Source organism: Elephantulus edwardii, unplaced genomic scaffold, assembly GCF_000299155.1.
Source record: "Elephantulus edwardii isolate Elephantulus edwardi_28Jun2011 unplaced genomic scaffold, EleEdw1.0 scaffold00270, whole genome shotgun sequence".
NCBI classification, from domain to species: domain Eukaryota; kingdom Metazoa; phylum Chordata; class Mammalia; order Macroscelidea; family Macroscelididae; genus Elephantulus; species Elephantulus edwardii.
The window spans coordinates 250243-267076 of NW_006400020.1; the positions used below are offsets into that span (position 1 = coordinate 250243).

The 16834-nt window shown below is 39.2% G+C and overlaps 1 protein-coding gene across 1 annotated transcript in view; it reads left to right on the forward strand.

Moving 5' to 3' along the window:
* Positions 1–16834, forward strand: part of HERC6 (HECT and RLD domain containing E3 ubiquitin protein ligase family member 6) — a 96103-nt gene that overhangs the window by 22243 nt on the left and 57026 nt on the right. Inside the window, exons 9-12 of the mRNA XM_006900020.1 lie at positions 4238–4359; positions 5771–5830; positions 6475–6568; positions 12508–12697. Of these exons, the coding sequence (XP_006900082.1) occupies positions 4238–4359; positions 5771–5830; positions 6475–6568; positions 12508–12697 (466 nt within the window). The remainder of the gene's footprint in view (positions 1–4237; positions 4360–5770; positions 5831–6474; positions 6569–12507; positions 12698–16834) is intronic.

A 16834-nucleotide genomic window follows, 5' to 3' on the forward strand; every position in this document is an offset into this window, starting at 1 on the left:
CAGAGTTTCTTCTGACATCCATTTTGGTCTTCGCTTCCTCTTCTGTCTTTGCAATGACCGTTTGCACTCTTCCTGGATGATACCGTTGATATCCTCCCACAACTCATCTGGCCTTCGCTCATAGTAACCTGATATACAATAGCTCTCAACCCTTATCTATCCTGAGCCAGTCTCACTGTCTCTGACACACCTACCCTCCATATACCAGATATAGTGTCAATCCATCTTATCTGGGGTCTTCCTTTTCTGCACTGTCCCTCTACCCTTCCAAGCATGATATCCTTCTCCAAAAACTGGTCCCCCCTGGTTGTGTGCCCAAAGTAAGTGAGATGGATTCTCAAAATCCTTACCTCCAAGGAGCAACTTGGCGTCATCCTCTTCAAGACAGACCTGTTAGTTCTCTTGGCTGCCCATGGTATGTTTAATACTCTTCTCCAGCACCACGCAAGTCATAGTAATCAATTTGTCCTGTCATCTTTGGTCATTGGTCAGCTCTCTGATACATAGCGGTAATTGTTAACACCATGGCCTGTATCAGGTGCACCTTAGTCTCTAAATTGACATCCTTGATCATAAGCACTCAGAAGAAGTCCTTGACAGCAGATTTTCCTAATACAGTTCATCTTTGGATTTTCTGACTGCTGGTGCCAAGGCTACTTTGAAACCAAGCAAGCAGAAATTGTTAATTTCAATCTCTACTCCATCTATCATGATGCTGCCAGTTGGCCCAGTGGTGAGAATCTTTGTTTTTGCAAATAACTTGATTCCAAATAAAATCATATTCTGAGTTTCTGATGGACATTCATTTTGTTTTGTTTTGGTGTTTTACATTCATTTTGGAGGAACACAATGCAAGCAATAATAGTTACTAAAATAATGTCTCTGTTAGAATGTTTTTTAAAAATATTATGTAGGTTTCTTTTTGTTTGGCTTTTTAATATATGTTGTTGTTGACTGCCTTCAAGCACAAGTGGTGCTGGAGAAGAGTATTGAAAATACCAATGGACTGTTAGGAGAACAAAAACGTTCATCCTAGAGAGGATGGAAGCAACCTGCTCCTTGGAGGCAAGGATTCTGAGGCTTCGTCTGATATACATTAGGCATGTTGCAAGGCGAGACCAGTCCATGGAGAGGGACATCATGCTTGAGATGGTGGAGGAACAGCACAAGAGAGGAAAACCCTGAATGAGAAGGATTGATTGGGGTAATAAGAATAGGTATGTCAGTGATAATAAGGTTGGCACAGGACAGAGCAGGTTTCAGGGCTATTGTACATAGGGTCATTATGAATCACAAGTGACCCAGCAGCACATAACAACACAACACAATAAAATGGAATTAAGAAGCCTTGGATCCTCAGTGGTTAAAACCCTTGTCTTCTAACCAAATTGTTGTCAGTTCACATCCACCAGTTAATTCATAGTAGGAAGAGATGACAGTCTACTTTTATAACATTTTACAGCCTTGCCCATCCTGTGGGGCCATTCTCCTCTGTCCTGTAAGAGTCACTATGGTCAGAATGGACTTGACAGTGGTGAGCTTGGTTTTATTTGATTATAGAATAATCTCACTTAAGAGAAGATAAATACCCTGGCCTGAGTGGAACAAATAGGGAATAAAAGAGGCGCAAATAGAAGCAAAGACTTGTACAAATTTGAAAAAGAAGGCATAGAGAATTTTGTTGTTATTTAGAGAAATGGTCCTTTTTTTTATTTTACCAGCTTTATTGAGCTTTACATACCATTAGTTTCGATCACTTAAAGTATACAATTCCGTTTTGTTTAATATATAGGTAGTCCTCAGATTATGAACAAATTCTTAACTATGTCTTAATTTTATATAAATTAGAAGTCAGTATAATTTGTATTCAAAGTCAGTCAAGTTTGCCAATATAGTTGTGTCTTTTTGCACACAATAAACAATAAAAAAATTAAACACTTCCAGATACACTAAGCTATCTTTAATAATGATACAGTTCTAAAATATCTTTTACAATGATACAGCATCAATAATTATGTTTAGTTGTGTGTCTCAAAGTCACACCTGCTTGTTATTGTCAACAATTGAATGTACTTGAGGTTTGAACAGGGTGGAGGTAAGGTGTAGTAACTTTGTAAGGTACCCAAGTCAAGTGTTTGTAACCCAGGGACTGTCTGTGTTCACAGGTTGTGCAGGCAGCATCAGATCTATCCCACCATTATTAATCCCTTTTTTAGACTTATTTAGTGCCTTAGTTACAGTGGAGCCTATCAGAGAAGACATTTTAATTCCATGAATACTTACAGAGATAAACCAAACTTGGTGCTTTCCAGTTATCTATGACTCATAGCTACTCTCTGGATAGGGGAGAGTAGAATTGCCCCATAGGATTTTCAAGTCTTTACAGAAGCAGACTCCCTTTGAGTGTCTAGTGGATTTGAACTGCTTACCTTTAGTTAACAGTGGAGTATTTAACCATTTGCCACTAGAGTTACTTTTCTTAAACTTAAAGAGGTACTATTAAGTCTCGTTTATATGCCTGTGAGAATGATCTCCTTTAGGAAAAGAAAAAGATGATGCATAAGAAGGATGAAATAATTGCAGAAACAGTGTTCCAGAACAGGACAGAGTAAGAGGGATGTAATGCAGACTTGTGGAGGTTGAACCAAACTATCTGTCCTAACGTATCTTCTGATAAGTTTGTTGTTCTTGTTGTTATGTGCCATCGAGGCGCTTGTGACTCATAGCTACCCTATGTACAAGAGCTCTAAATGCCGTTCTATCCTGTGCCAACCTAGCCATCTCAAACGCACTCTGTCCCACCACTCCACTCACAGAATCGAACCATCTCATCGAAGGTCTTCCTCTCCTGTGCCGCCCCTCCACTCTCCCAAACATGATGTCCCTCTCCAAGGACCAGTCCCTCCTTGCAACATGCCCAAAGTATGTCAGACGAAGCTTCAGAATCCTTGATTCCAAGGAGCATTCCTGCTTCACCTTCTCCCAGACAAACCTGTTTGTTCTCCTAGCAGTTCATGGTATATTTAACACTCTTCTCCAGCACCACAGCTCAAAGGCATCAATTCTCTTTCTTTCATCCCTATTCACTGTCCAACTGTCTGATGCATAGCACATAATTGCGAAGACTATAGCCTGGATCAGGTGCACCTTAGTCTCCAGCCTGACATCATTGCACTTCAGTACTCTTGAGAGGTCCCTCACAGCTGACTTTACCAATGTAGTTCATCTCTTGATTTCCTGGCTGTTGTTACCAAGAGTGTTGACTGTGGAGCCAAGTAAACTAAAACTGTTAACTATCTCAATCTCTTCACCATCCATACTGATGCTGCCAATTGGCCCAGTGGTGAGAATCTTTGTTTTCTTGATGTTGAGTGTGCTCATAGGGTTTTCAAGGCCTGTCATTTTGGAAGTGGACGGCAAATCCTTCTTCCTAGTCTGATAAGTTTAGGAAAAGAATTATCCAGAACAGAGCTTCTGTGGTGTCAAAGTTGAAAGACACTGATTTAAGGTATAAGACATGGATAAGACAGAGGAAAAAGAGTGGTCAAAATCTATGAGATCAAGGTGGGAGAGAAGTTTGTTCTAATTGAGAAGGTGCCAAAAATGGCAACAAGAGTGGTGATGTTAAAGAGGTTAGAAAACCAAGAGCTGATGTTTTCAGTGAATGCAGAGAGTGACCAGGACATTGGAATATGATATTTAAAGAAGGAAAGGCAGATAATATATATAGCTTGATGTCATGGGTTTAGTAGGGCTGGGAGGTTAGAAGAAAAAAAGCAGAAGAAATAGCTTATAAAAGAAGAATGCCCTTTTCCCCAAGGTTCTAGGATGTAGAAGAAAAGAAAATTTTCTTTTGCTTGAGCTCTAAGGACTCAGGACTCAGAAGCTAAAGGAATTTTAGAGAAAATTTGTAGCAATCTATATTTTAAAGAGATCTTCATTTCACTATTAAGAAAAGTGATACAGAATTTTCTGATTTAGAACAAGTTGAGTTGTTTTTTGTTTTTTTAAATGTAATGAGCTTCAAACTGAGCTAAGTATCCAAAGCTAGAAAGTGGAGCATCCAGGCCTGTCTGAAACCAAAACCCCTTCCACTAAACACCAATGTCAAGGTCAATCTACCACCAGTGTCCTCAGCTTTACTGTGATAGTTATTACTCAGCAGGGGTGTGTGTGTGTGTGTGTGTGTGTGTGTGTGTGTTAACTTGATCATTCTTTTCATCTTTCTTCCTTGAAGGACACTGAGTCCCCGAGTGTTTCCAGGAAAACTCTGCCAGAAATAAGTCAAATCAACCAGACCCTGGTTAAGAAATGGACAGCTGTGAAAAAAGGAAGTTCCACACTGGAAATGGCGAAGAGGTTACTCTCTTTCATAAATTATAAATCACTCTTATCTGATTCTTAAGCCTTGGTGATTTTATCCTCTATAGAAGAAAGAAGTTGTGGACTTCCTTGTGAAGGCATTTGCATTTCAACCATGGATCTCTCTTTTTTAAAAAAAAATTTATTTTATTACTTTTAATGAACATTTACAAAGATTTTGGATTTCCATTCATTCATTGTTGCACTTTTCTCCCTGTCCAGCCCTCCCCCTCCCCCCCCCTCGAGTTTGCTCCTCTCTTTGAAAAGCAAAAGAAAAATTCCTTCTTTGGTATACAATCCCCCCTCACCCCTCCCACCACCCCGAGCACACTCCACTATGCAACCTTAATTCTGGACTCTTGTGATAACCATAATACCCTATCATATATCACTTTTAAATTATTCTCTCCCTCATTTGTTTCAATGCAGTATACATAATTTATCCAGTTTTTCTCAGTCTTACCCCAACCCATTCTACAACAGTAGATCTCTTACACCATATATGTGCTTAAAGACTTTGCTGATGTGTTTTTATTCATTCCTCAATTATTGGGCAAAGATTTATTGAGAACGTGCAATATCCCAGGTACCTTGCGGCATGAAAAGGAGGCAGGAGTGAGTCACACACCCAGAAAAGTTTTTGTTATCACAGAGACTTCAATAAGGTGAACTGTCTTTATATCATCATAGCTTGTTTTCTGGAGATCCACACATTTTGGTTTTCAGTCGAGTGGTTTGTATTTAAATCTAGGTGGTTTGAACATAATCCTTTTGAAGGGAAGTGTATTGTGAGATTTGGCAATAATATGCACAAAATATCCATTGTTTGGGAGATTCTTTGCTGGTTAGTATTATCATAAATCATGATTCCATGCCATATTATTTATTCTAACATAAGAATAATTATTGTTATATTTATGTTTTACTTTCCAGACATGCCTGAGTTAAAGATACTCTTTTAAAAGATTAAACAGGCTTGGCAAAGTCCAACTACAGGAGGAATTACTCACTACCACCTCTTTAATTTCCAATCCTTGCCTTGTCATATTTCCATAAAATGCATAAAACATTTCTGAAGAATATAGCAAGATTAGTCTGCTTGCTATTTCATTCCGAAATTAAACAGATCACTTAGGTAGGTAGGCTTGAACGGTTAGATGTTCCATATGTCTTGCTCTTATGTGACCTCTAAATATGTGACAGGTATTTCCTTCTTTTCTTTGGTCCTTTCTTCCTACACAAACTCTCAGCTTCATTTGTCCAGGTGAAGAACCGTCTAATTTTTATAAGAGGTGTGCTTCCCTCTGTGAATCTGTTTGAAATTAAATAAATTTTATGAAATGAACCTTGCCAGCATCCATTTTTCTGTAAGTTGTGACCTTAACCATTGTGTTAATTATTTTTTCAGAGAAATTAGAACTATATTTTCATCTCCTGCTTGTCTGACTGCAAGTTTTTTAAAGAAAAGGTAATACTGACATGATCTACTTTCATTTTAAAATTCTAGAAAGAATATTTTGTTAAAGTAGAGATTATATATTATAAAAAAACAAACAAGCCAGTCCACTTTCCTCGCACTGATTCCTTCCCATACCAATTCATCAAGTTTTTAAGGCTGTAAATCTTTACAGGAGTAGACTGGTTTTCTCCTGAGGAGGGCTAGTGTGGATTTAGGCCACCAACCTTTTTATTATCAGCCTGGCTTATTACTCACTAGAACAAACAAAAACCCCTAAACTCATTCTAATCAAGTCAGAACCAACTCATGCATAGCTGAACTTCCAGTGGGTTTTCAGAGGCTGGAAATCGTGTGGTAGGGGCTTGCCCATTTTTCTTCCATAGAGCAGCTGATGGTTCAAACCAGCACAACTCCTTACCATTAGGCCACCAGAGCTCCCTACATTCCTTGCTAGAATTAACAAGAGAATAATATCATTTGTTATTTGTGTATGTTTGTGTGTGCATCAAGAAAGCTGATTATTTTGAAAGGTGGTAAATTTTAAGTAAAAGTTTATATCTGAAATGTAAGAAGACATTTAGTAGTATATGAAGCTAGCAAATATCACTTCCTATCTGTTTATGTGGGGTTTTCTTCTTGTCTTATGTCCACAGAGGAACTGGAGAGACCACTTCCATTAATGTGGACTTGGAGATGGCAAGGGATACCTTTAAGAAGTTAACAGAAGAGAAATGGATTTCCCCCCTGGTAATAGTCAATACTTCCTTGAGAAATACAACAATGGCATTTACTGCAGTTTAATTTTGTTGCAAGGGGTTTATGATTGTGGATCATTATTTGCTATGAGATGACTATATTATAGACATGTTGTTGTTGTGTACCATCAAGTGAGAACCAACTCATAACTGACCCTGCAGTGCATTTTCAGAGGCTGTGAATTACTCAGGAGGAAATTGCCTATCTTTCTCCCTTGAAGCAGCTGGTAGATTCAAACCACCAGCCTTTTGGTTGGCAGCACAACTCCTTACCACTAGGCCACTAGAGCTCCCAGACATTGTATTAAGTGCATAATTTATTTCTTTTCTCACTGACTATTTACATTTACAGTGTTATTGTTGTTACATGCCATTGAGTTGGAACTAGCTCGTAGCTGACCCTACAGTGGGTTTTCACAGGCTGTAAATTGCACAGATTGTCCATCTTTGCTATAGGGCACCTGGTGGATTCAAACACTCTGCCTTTCCTCTGGCAATGCAGTTCCTTTCCACTTGGCCACCAGAGTGCCCTTTGATATATAGTGGATATTATGTTTTCATTTTCAGTGTAAAAGCCAATGTTCAAAGGGTTAACAACCTCTAATGACATGAAAACAGCACTGGCATAGTGCATCCATCCCAATCTTATTCTTGTCAGAAATAAAATTTGCACAGTACAACATTTGTGTATCAACTCATGAGATTTATTTTTCAATTCATGAATCGAGGAATGACTGAACTGGAATTCAGACAAGGAGTCTGGAGTGTGGTATAAAGCAAAAGTATTTTTCTATCATAGATATACAGGAAAAAAAGCATTTATACTGGGAAAATGTCACATAGGCTAGCGGACATTTTGTTTTCTTTATGTGAGATTCTGGGGAGTCTGAACTAGGCTTAACTGACAGAAATTGAGTAGTGTGTCATACTACTCACCAAAAGGTCCAATGTTTAAATGCACCGGCTGTTTTGTGGGAGAAAGGTAATGGGCAGTCTCCTCCTGTTAATATTTACAGCTTTGAAATTCAATGGAGGGTCAGAATCTACATGATGACAGGCGTTTTAAATAAAGTAAGGCCTAATTAATCAATTAATTTAGATTTCTTTTTCTTGGAAAGTCAATTGATTGACTTGAGTTCCTATAAGCTCAAGTATTAATCAGAAATAGAAACTTAATTTGACTTCTGTTTACTAACTTTGGCACTCTGTGGGATATTTCAGTACTCCTCTCCAATACCACAACTCAGATACCTCAGTAATTCTTCTGTTATCTCTATTCATTGTTAAGCTCTCAGATGAATAACATGTAATTGAAAAGATTTATTGCCTGAATCAGGCACACCTTAGTCTTCAGACTGGCATCATTGCTCTCAGTGTTTTAGAGAGGTTCCTGACAACAGACTTGCCCATGGCAGTAGACTGCTAGTCCTGAGAGTGTTAATTTTGGGTCCCATTTTTATTTTCAAGTTAAATAAGTAAGGACTTTCTACATTATTTTACATATAATTACTGTAGGCAGGAGGTGTGAAAAAGAACTTTGGATGAATTTTCCAGTCAGTTTAGGAAACATTACACTTGTAAAATGTTTTCTTAAAAAGAGTTCTTAGTGGAATAACTTTTAGAGTACATTATATCATGACCAAATCATCATGCTCATTAACAAATTTTGCCCATGTTCCTTGAAGTCATTTGACTCAGTGACCCTATTTTAGTCTGCATAATACCTATCAGCATTCCACAAATAGAATGTTCTGTAAGTGAATAAAACCATCACCAAAAACCTAAACAACCCACATAATTGGAATAATAGTTATGTAATAACAACATGATAATACTTAGCATGTCCATTTACAAGGCACTGTTACATACATCAGTTTGTTTAACCCTTATGGCATTGAGAGATAGGCAGTATAGTTAAAATAGTATTTGTTAGAATAAATAATGTCTTAACATCAAGGAACTTCCAAATTTCACTGGCTTAATACAGACTTATTTTTCCCATTGCAGTCCAGTAAGTGTTGGAGATAGGAGATACTGCTGGGTAGGGAAAGGGGTGAAATTTTTTGAGAAACTTGATTTTCTTCCTGCTGAAGTCTGTAAACATTAGAGTCTTAATATCCTCCACTGAAATCTCTTGTGTTTCTTCAGTAGGTGAGGAAAGAGAGTGTGGAGGATCACCTGAGAGGTTTTTATTCAGTCAGGCAGGCAGGCATTCCTTGCTGTGGAGTGGGAACCAACTTGTAGCTGATCCTCCAGGAGACTTTCAAAGACTGTAAATCATCCAGGCTCCTCCTCTGGGCCCTTTTGGATGCCATTCAGGATACAAATGCTGTTGGCAAAATTGTCAAACCATCTGTATAAAATGTGAGCAAGACACACACCTTACACCATACACAAAAACTAACTCAAAGTGTATCAAGGACTAGAAGTAAAATCAAGGACTGTAAACTTCATCAGAGAAAACCTTAGAAAAATTCTAGAAGCCCTAATCCACAATATGAACAGTCTTCCAAGCATCTTGAAAAACCTACAACCAGGAAAGAATAAAATAGATGAGTGAAACCTTCTAAGAATCAATCCCTATATACATCAAAATACTTATCAAACAGGGTAGAAAGGAAACTCACAGACTAGGGTGGAAAATATCATACCTGATAAGAGATTCATATCTAAAATTTATAGAATACTCCCTCACCTCAACAAGAAAAAGGTAAACAACCCAGTCACAAAATGGGCACAGGATATGAATAGACACGTCACCAAAGAAGACATTCAGATGGCAAACACACACATGAAGAACTGTTCAAAATTCCTAGCTCTCAGAGAGATGCAAATTAAAACAACTATGAGATATCGTCTCACCCCAGTAACTATTACAAAGTTCAACAGAGCAGCAAACAACACATGCTGGCAAGGCTGTGGAGAGATTGGAACCCTTATTCATTGCTGCTGGGTGTGTAAAATGGTGCAACCACAATAAAGGGCAAAAAGTTTCTCAAAACATTGGAAATAGAAATACCATTTGACCCAGCAATGACATGACTAGGAATATATATCCTAAAGAAACCAGAGTTGCCATCCAAACAGATAAATGCATATTCATGTTTATTGCTGCATTATTCACAATAGCAGAGATAGAAGCAACCCAAGCATCTATCAACAAATGGATAGAAAAACTGTGGTATATTCACACAATGGAATACTACACAGCACTAAAACTCAAGAAACTCAAAATATTACATAACATGGGTGACCCTGGAGGACATTATGCTGAATGAAATATCTCAGTTACAAAAGGATAAATACTGTATAACCCCACTGTTATAAAACAGAACGGATATAGGGTTTGGGGATAAATAATGAGTACTGCATTGAAACAGATGAAAGAACTGTTTAAAAAATATATATGATTAGACATTATTTGTATGACAACATTCCAGAATAAGGAGAAAAAAAACAAGAATGGTGTAGCTCCATCTCACATGCTTTGGGAATGTTGTTATTGTTACGTGCCATCAATTCACCTGTGACTCACAGTGACCCTATGTATAATAGCTCTGAACCCTGCCCTATATTGAGCCAATCTCCGTGTTTTCTGACACACTTGCCCCCATTACCTCAGTTACTGAGTCAATCCATCTCATCTTGAGTCTTCCTCTCTTGCACTGTCCCTCATGCATGATATTCTTCTCCAAGGACTCATCCCAGGCAACATGTCCAAATTATGTGAGATGGAGCTTCAAAATCCTTGCCTCCTTCAAGAGTGTTGATTGTGGAACCAAGCCAGCTGAAATTGTTAATAATCACAATCTCTTCTCCGTCTGTCCATAATGCTGCCAGTTAGCCCAGTCGTGAGAATCTTTGTATCTTTGTTACCTTTTTTTCTTTTTCTTTTTTTTTTTTTATTTTTTTAGAGAGAGAGAGTTTCTCATTTTTTATTTCCAAAGTTTCTGGGTATAACTCTGGCTTAAGGCCCATGAGCCTTGACCCTTAGCAGGCTCTCTCACTCAAACCTTGGACAAGAATGGACAACCCTGTAGGCAATGCATACCATCCCCCTTAGAGGGATTTAATTTTATTGTTTTCTCACATCTCATTTTATAGAATAAGGCTATCGATTCTAGCTGGAACCTGGAGTCTTCTCAACCTCATTCCCAGGATAAGATTTTGGCCACATGCCTTGCTGTTTCTGCTGCTGACTTCAATCCATATTGAAGACTGCAGGCCTTGACCTTGCAAATGCTTTAGGTCCTCCTCAGTTTCAGCAGGCAAGCTTGTGTCATCTGCATAATGCAGGGTATTGATGAGTCCTCCACATTCCTCCTCATAAAGTCTAGCTTCCCGAATGATCTGTTCCACATATAGATTGAAAAGGTATGGAGATTGGATGCATCCCTGATATACACCTCTCCTGCTTTTGAACCATGCAGTGTTTCCTTGCTCTGTTCTGATGACTACTTTTTGGGCCAAGTATAGATTTCACATGAGCACAAGTGTCTGGGATTCCCATTCTTCTCTAGGTTAGCTACAATTTGAGGGACTATTCCTTGAAAAGAGACATCGTGCTTGGAAACATAAAGAGTCAATGAAAAAGAGGAAGATCCTCAGTGACATGAATTGGCCTAATGATTGGTCAATGGGCACAAGTGTAACCGAGATTATTACGATGGCACAAGATAGGACAGGATTCAGATCTGTTGTTCATGGGGTCACTATGAACTGTCCTCAACTCAGTGACACCTAAGAACAGTCAAGAAATTGCACAAGAGGCGATTGCCCATCTTTCTTCCAAGGAGCAGCTGGTAGATTTTAACCCCTGCGTTAGGGTTGGCAGTGCAGCTCCTTGCCCATTAGGCCATGAAAACTCCCTTGAGGGCTTTTAGGGATAATATAATCTATCACCTTTGCCCATGTTCCATTATTGACTAGAATTTAGTCACATGGCCCTACCTAACTTCAGGAGAGGCTGGGAAATGCTGGCTTTCTGGGTACTCACCCAAAAGGAAAATACAGCAGGGTCACTTAAGTGAACATATGGCATTGTCTCTGTCATGGCAGATATTTGGCCACATAAATCTATAGGGAGCTCTGATGGTGTAGTCTCCAGGGCAGTTCAAATCCACCAGCATCTGTGTGGCAAAAAGATAGATAACCCTTTCTCGTGTGATTCTCAGCATCAGAAGCCAGCTGGAGGGTCAGCTATCAGTTGGTTCCAACTTGATAGTAATGGGAGTGAGTGATGTCTGGTAATGGTCTCCTGCTCTGTCACTTGGGGTGACCACAGTGATTCTCTCCTTCCTTATGTAAAATCAAAAGAAAAACCTTCTTACTTGATTGTTAAGATAACTAAGTCATTTACATGAGATCATCTGACCCGTGATGGATAACTCATGTGAATGTTCAAATTAACAATGCCATGGAGACATGCAAACATGCACATACACAATTCTGTACTTCTAAATATATAGACTGTTTTTAAAGTTTACCTTTCGATGAAGTGAATACTATGAAAATTCAGAGCTATTGTGACTCTGAAAAATTTTCTACTAATCAATGAGAAATAAAGATACATGTGATACAGGAGGGTTTGGTTAATGTGTGGGAGAGAGCATGCAGCTCACTTTTAAAAAAAGGATAAAAGGAAGTATGAGTTATGTAAAATATGATTGAAGGGCTTTGTGTTAGTTTGAATCCAGTCTTATTTCAGTGTATTCATTTCTCTTCTTCATACGCCCCCATATGAAATGGAGGGGAAACTGTTATATCGGCATCTGAGAGAATGAGAGTGATGGAGTTTTTACCGTAGGTTTCAGAAAGACTAATTGATTATTCCAGTTAGAACATAATGAAACCCTTCTTCCCATAGCTTGCCTTTCATGACACTGCATCTAATACGTCCTGTGGCTTTTCCCCATCCTGTTTTGACCACAGATCACCACTTGTCTCGGGGAGAATCTGTTTGCAAAACTTCCATTACATTCTATACACCAGGAAGCTTTAGAAGTTTTCCTCCTGCTCCCAGAATGCCCTGTAATGCAGAATCCAGGCAACTGGAAAAGCTTGGTGGTCCCATTTGCAACAGCTGTTAGTGAAATGGAGAACAAATCGTTACAGATCCTGAGTAAGTCTAACTATATTTTATGGTCACTTTTTTGGCACATCTAATGTTGCCATGAGTTGGTGCTGGGTTTGGTGTTTAAGCCGTGATCTCAGTCAAAGTCCCTAGTTGAAGTACAAGCTGTAGCAAATTTTGGACAGCAGTGAGTATCTTGTCTTGGGAATTATTGAAATGCTTAACCTGTTAAATTATTAAAGCTAAAGGGAGCTCTGGTTGCCTAGTGGCAAGACGCTACACTGCACTCTCCAAGGCACGTGGTTCAAGGCCACCAGCTGCTCTGCAGGAGGGTGAACAATCTCCTCCTGTGCAATTAACCTTCTTTGAAAACCCACTGAAGGGTCAGCTATGGGTCAGTTCCAACTCGGTGGTACACAACAACATTATAATCATTACTTTTATGCAAAGCAAGTGTAAATCGAATTTGGCATTGACACCAGAGGGGATCTCTGGTGGCATAATCTGTAGAGAGTTGATCTGCTAACCCAAAGGCCAACCCCTTCTTGTGGCTCAAATCCACTAGTGGCTTCACAAGCACAAAATGGGCATTATCCTCCCTTGTGTTTTGTAACCTCTGAAAACTCAACAGAGGGTCAACTATGAGTCTGTTCTGGCAAGGAATGGATAAATCAAGAACAGAGTTTGATAGCAATGAAGTATGTTGTCAAGATAAATCATACTTTAAAACTTCCTGTCCATGTTGTTTTGAAACTTTAGATAATTTTGACCAAAAGTTAGGATAAACAAATTTAAATTTTATGTTATTGTTGTTTATTTTCTTTAGTGCTATGGGATAATATCTTGAGTCTCAAGCTACTGTTCAAAGTTAAAAACTTAGAATTTTTAAAATATATATACAATAGAGGATAACTCCAAATTCCCCTACCAGGTGATACTTTTAGATTTCCGTTTCTTGCATAGCAGTATTACATGTTTCATATGCATGCAAAAGCTGAACATCAGATAAGGAATATTTAAAAGGAATTGATGCTGTTGAACGATGATATTGGCAAAGAATATTTAATATGCCATGGAGACTACCAGAAGGGAGCTCTGACGGCCTAGTTGTAAGGAGTTGTACTGGCAACCCAAAGGCTGCAGTTCAAATCCACTAGTTGCAACAAAGAATGATGGGCAGTCTCCTCTCAACTGCCTCTGAAAACCAGCAGGAGGGTCAGCTCTGTGTCAGTTCTGACCCAATGGTACACAAAAATAACAACAACCAGAAGAACGGACAAATCTGTCTTGTAACAGCCAGAATGTTTCTCAGTAGTAAGCACAGTGAGATTTTATCTCATATACTTTAGACTTGTTAACAGAGGGGCATGGTCTACAAAGGACATTATGTTTGGTTAAATAGAGGGTCAGTGAAAAAAGGAGAACTCTCAAAGAGTTGGATTGACACAGTGGCAGCAACAGTGGGCTTAAACATGGCAATGATTGTGAGGATGGCCCAGGACTACTGGGGAGGGTTTCATTTCATTTTCTTGTACTTAGGGTGGTTATGAGTAGAAACAGTCTAGCAGGCGGGCACCTAGCAATAACAGTTCTTCATTAATAGAAAATTGTTTCCAGTATTTCACTATTAAAACAGTGCTAAAATGCATTACTTTGCACACACAGAAATTTATACTTGGAGAAAAGAAATTCAGGAAGTAATATCACTGAATCAGATTATATTTACATTTAACATTTTAATATCTTTTTTGCCAATTAACTCTCTGTAGAAGTCAGAACCATCATCCCACTCCAAAAAGATACCATTCACATTGTTGTTGTTGTTGTTGTTAGATGCCATCATGCTTTCAGCAATTCATGTTGTTTTCAGTTGCCGTTAGGTCAAGCATGACTCATTATGACTCTATGAACAACCAACGTGATCCCTGTCTTCTCCTGTGCTGTCCTCATCATCTTTGATACACTTGAGTCCACTGCTGCAATTGCCATATCAATCCATTTTGTTGGGGGTTTGCCTCACTTTTGCTGACTTTCCACCTTTCCAAGGATGATATTCCTTTCCAAGGAGTATCATAACAGGGTTCCTGCTAACAACGTGTCCGTAATGTGAGAGATGAAACTCACCATCCTTGCCTCCAAGGAGCATGCTGGCTGCACTTTTCCCAAAACGTCTCTGTAACACACAGAGACCTTCTAAACAACAGACCTGAACCTTGCTCTATCCTGCCCTGGAGTCACAGTCTGGTATGCTCCAGCTCATTGTTACAGGCACTGTGTCAATCCATCTTGCTAGAGGACTTCCTCTTTTTTCCTGACCCTCTTCCTTTCCTAACATGATGGCCTATTCCAAGGACTGACCACTTTTCCAACATGCCCAAAGTATATGAGATGAAGTTTCTTTTCCCTTACCTCTATGATGATGTATGCTTCCTTGTTGCACTTCCTCCAGGAGACAGACCTGTGAGTTCTTTTGGTTCTTCTCCAATATAACAATTCAAAGGCACTGATTGTTCTTCTGCCATATCTGTTCATTGTCCTACTTTAAGGTGCATAGCAGGTAATTGAAAAGATCATGGCTGGGATTAGGCACCCTTTAGTCTGTAAACCAACACCATTGCTCCATTGCTCTGTAGCACTTTGGAAAGGACCTTGGCAGCACACTTTCCCATTGCTACATGTCCTTTGATTTCTTGACTGCTGTGACCCAGGGTATTAATTGTGGATCTAAGTAAAAGAAAATGGTTAAACAACTTCAGTCTTTTCTCCATCTGTCACAATGTCATCTATTGACCCAGTGGTGATGATTTCATGTTATAATCTGTGTAAATTACACTCCATACTAAGCATCAAGTGTATGCTGGTTGCTTAGTGGTAGAGAACCACACTGCCAACTCGAAGACACTTGGTTCGAATTCTCCAGCTGCTCTGTGGAGAAAGATGGGCAGTCTTCTCCCATGCAGTTTATTCCTTCTGAAAACCTACTAGAGAATCAGCTATGAGTTTGTTCTGACTCGATAGGACACAACAACATGTGAACATCAATGAAAATACTGAGAAGATGCACCTATTTACTAAAAAAATTGAAAATATTAGTCCCCATACTTTACAACAGCATTATTAAACTTTGATCTTTAACACTCTAGAAATAAAAATAAATTACACACAAAACCCTGTTTGCTGAAGCTGAGGAGGGCCTGAAGCAGAAGGTCAAGGACTGCAGTCTTCAATATGGATTGAAGCTCACTATCAAGAAAACAAGGATTCCCATCACTGGGCCGATTAGTAGCATCATGATAGATGGTGAAGAAATTGAGATTGTTTACAGCTTTAGTTTGCTTGGCTCCACAATCAACATTTTTGTTACCAGTAGCCAGGAAATTAAAAGATGTCTTGAAAAAAAAATATTGCACTGGTTAAGTCTACTGTCAGAGACCTCTCCAAAATACTGAAGAGCAACAATGTCAGTCTGGAGACTAAGTTTCACCTGATACAGGCCATGGTTTTTACAATCACTTGATATGCATCAGAAAGCTAGACAATGACTAGTGATGATAGGAGAATCGATGCCTTTGAGCTATGGTTTTGGAGAAGAGTATTGAATATACCATGGACTTCTAAGAGAACAAACAGGTTCGACCTGGAGAGGGTAAAATCAGGCTGTTCCTTGGAGACAAGGATTCTGAAGCTTCATCTGACCTCCTTTGGACATGTTACAAGGAGAGACCAGTACTTGGAGATGGACGTCATGCATGGAAGGGTGGAGAGACAGCGCAGGAGAGGAAGACCCTCTATGAGATGCATTTATTCAGTGACTGGGGTAAGTGTGTTGGAGACAGTGAGATTGACACACAATAGGGCAGAGTTTAGGGCTGTTGTACATAGGGTTGCTGAATCACAGGTGACTTGACAGCACACAGCAACAAAAACATTAAATTTACATTTCACATATTCTGAAGAAGGTTGTGTTGATTTTCTTATATTTCAGATCCATGTTTTATAGTTGTTGTTGTTGTTGTTATGTGCCGTCGTGTCGCTTGCGACTCATAGCATCCCTATGTACAACAGCCCTAAACTCCGCTCTGTCCTGTGCCAATCTCACTGTCTCCGACACTCCCATCCCAATTATCCCAGTCACTGAATCAATCCACCTCATAGAGGGTCTTCCTCTCCTGCGCCGTCCCTCCA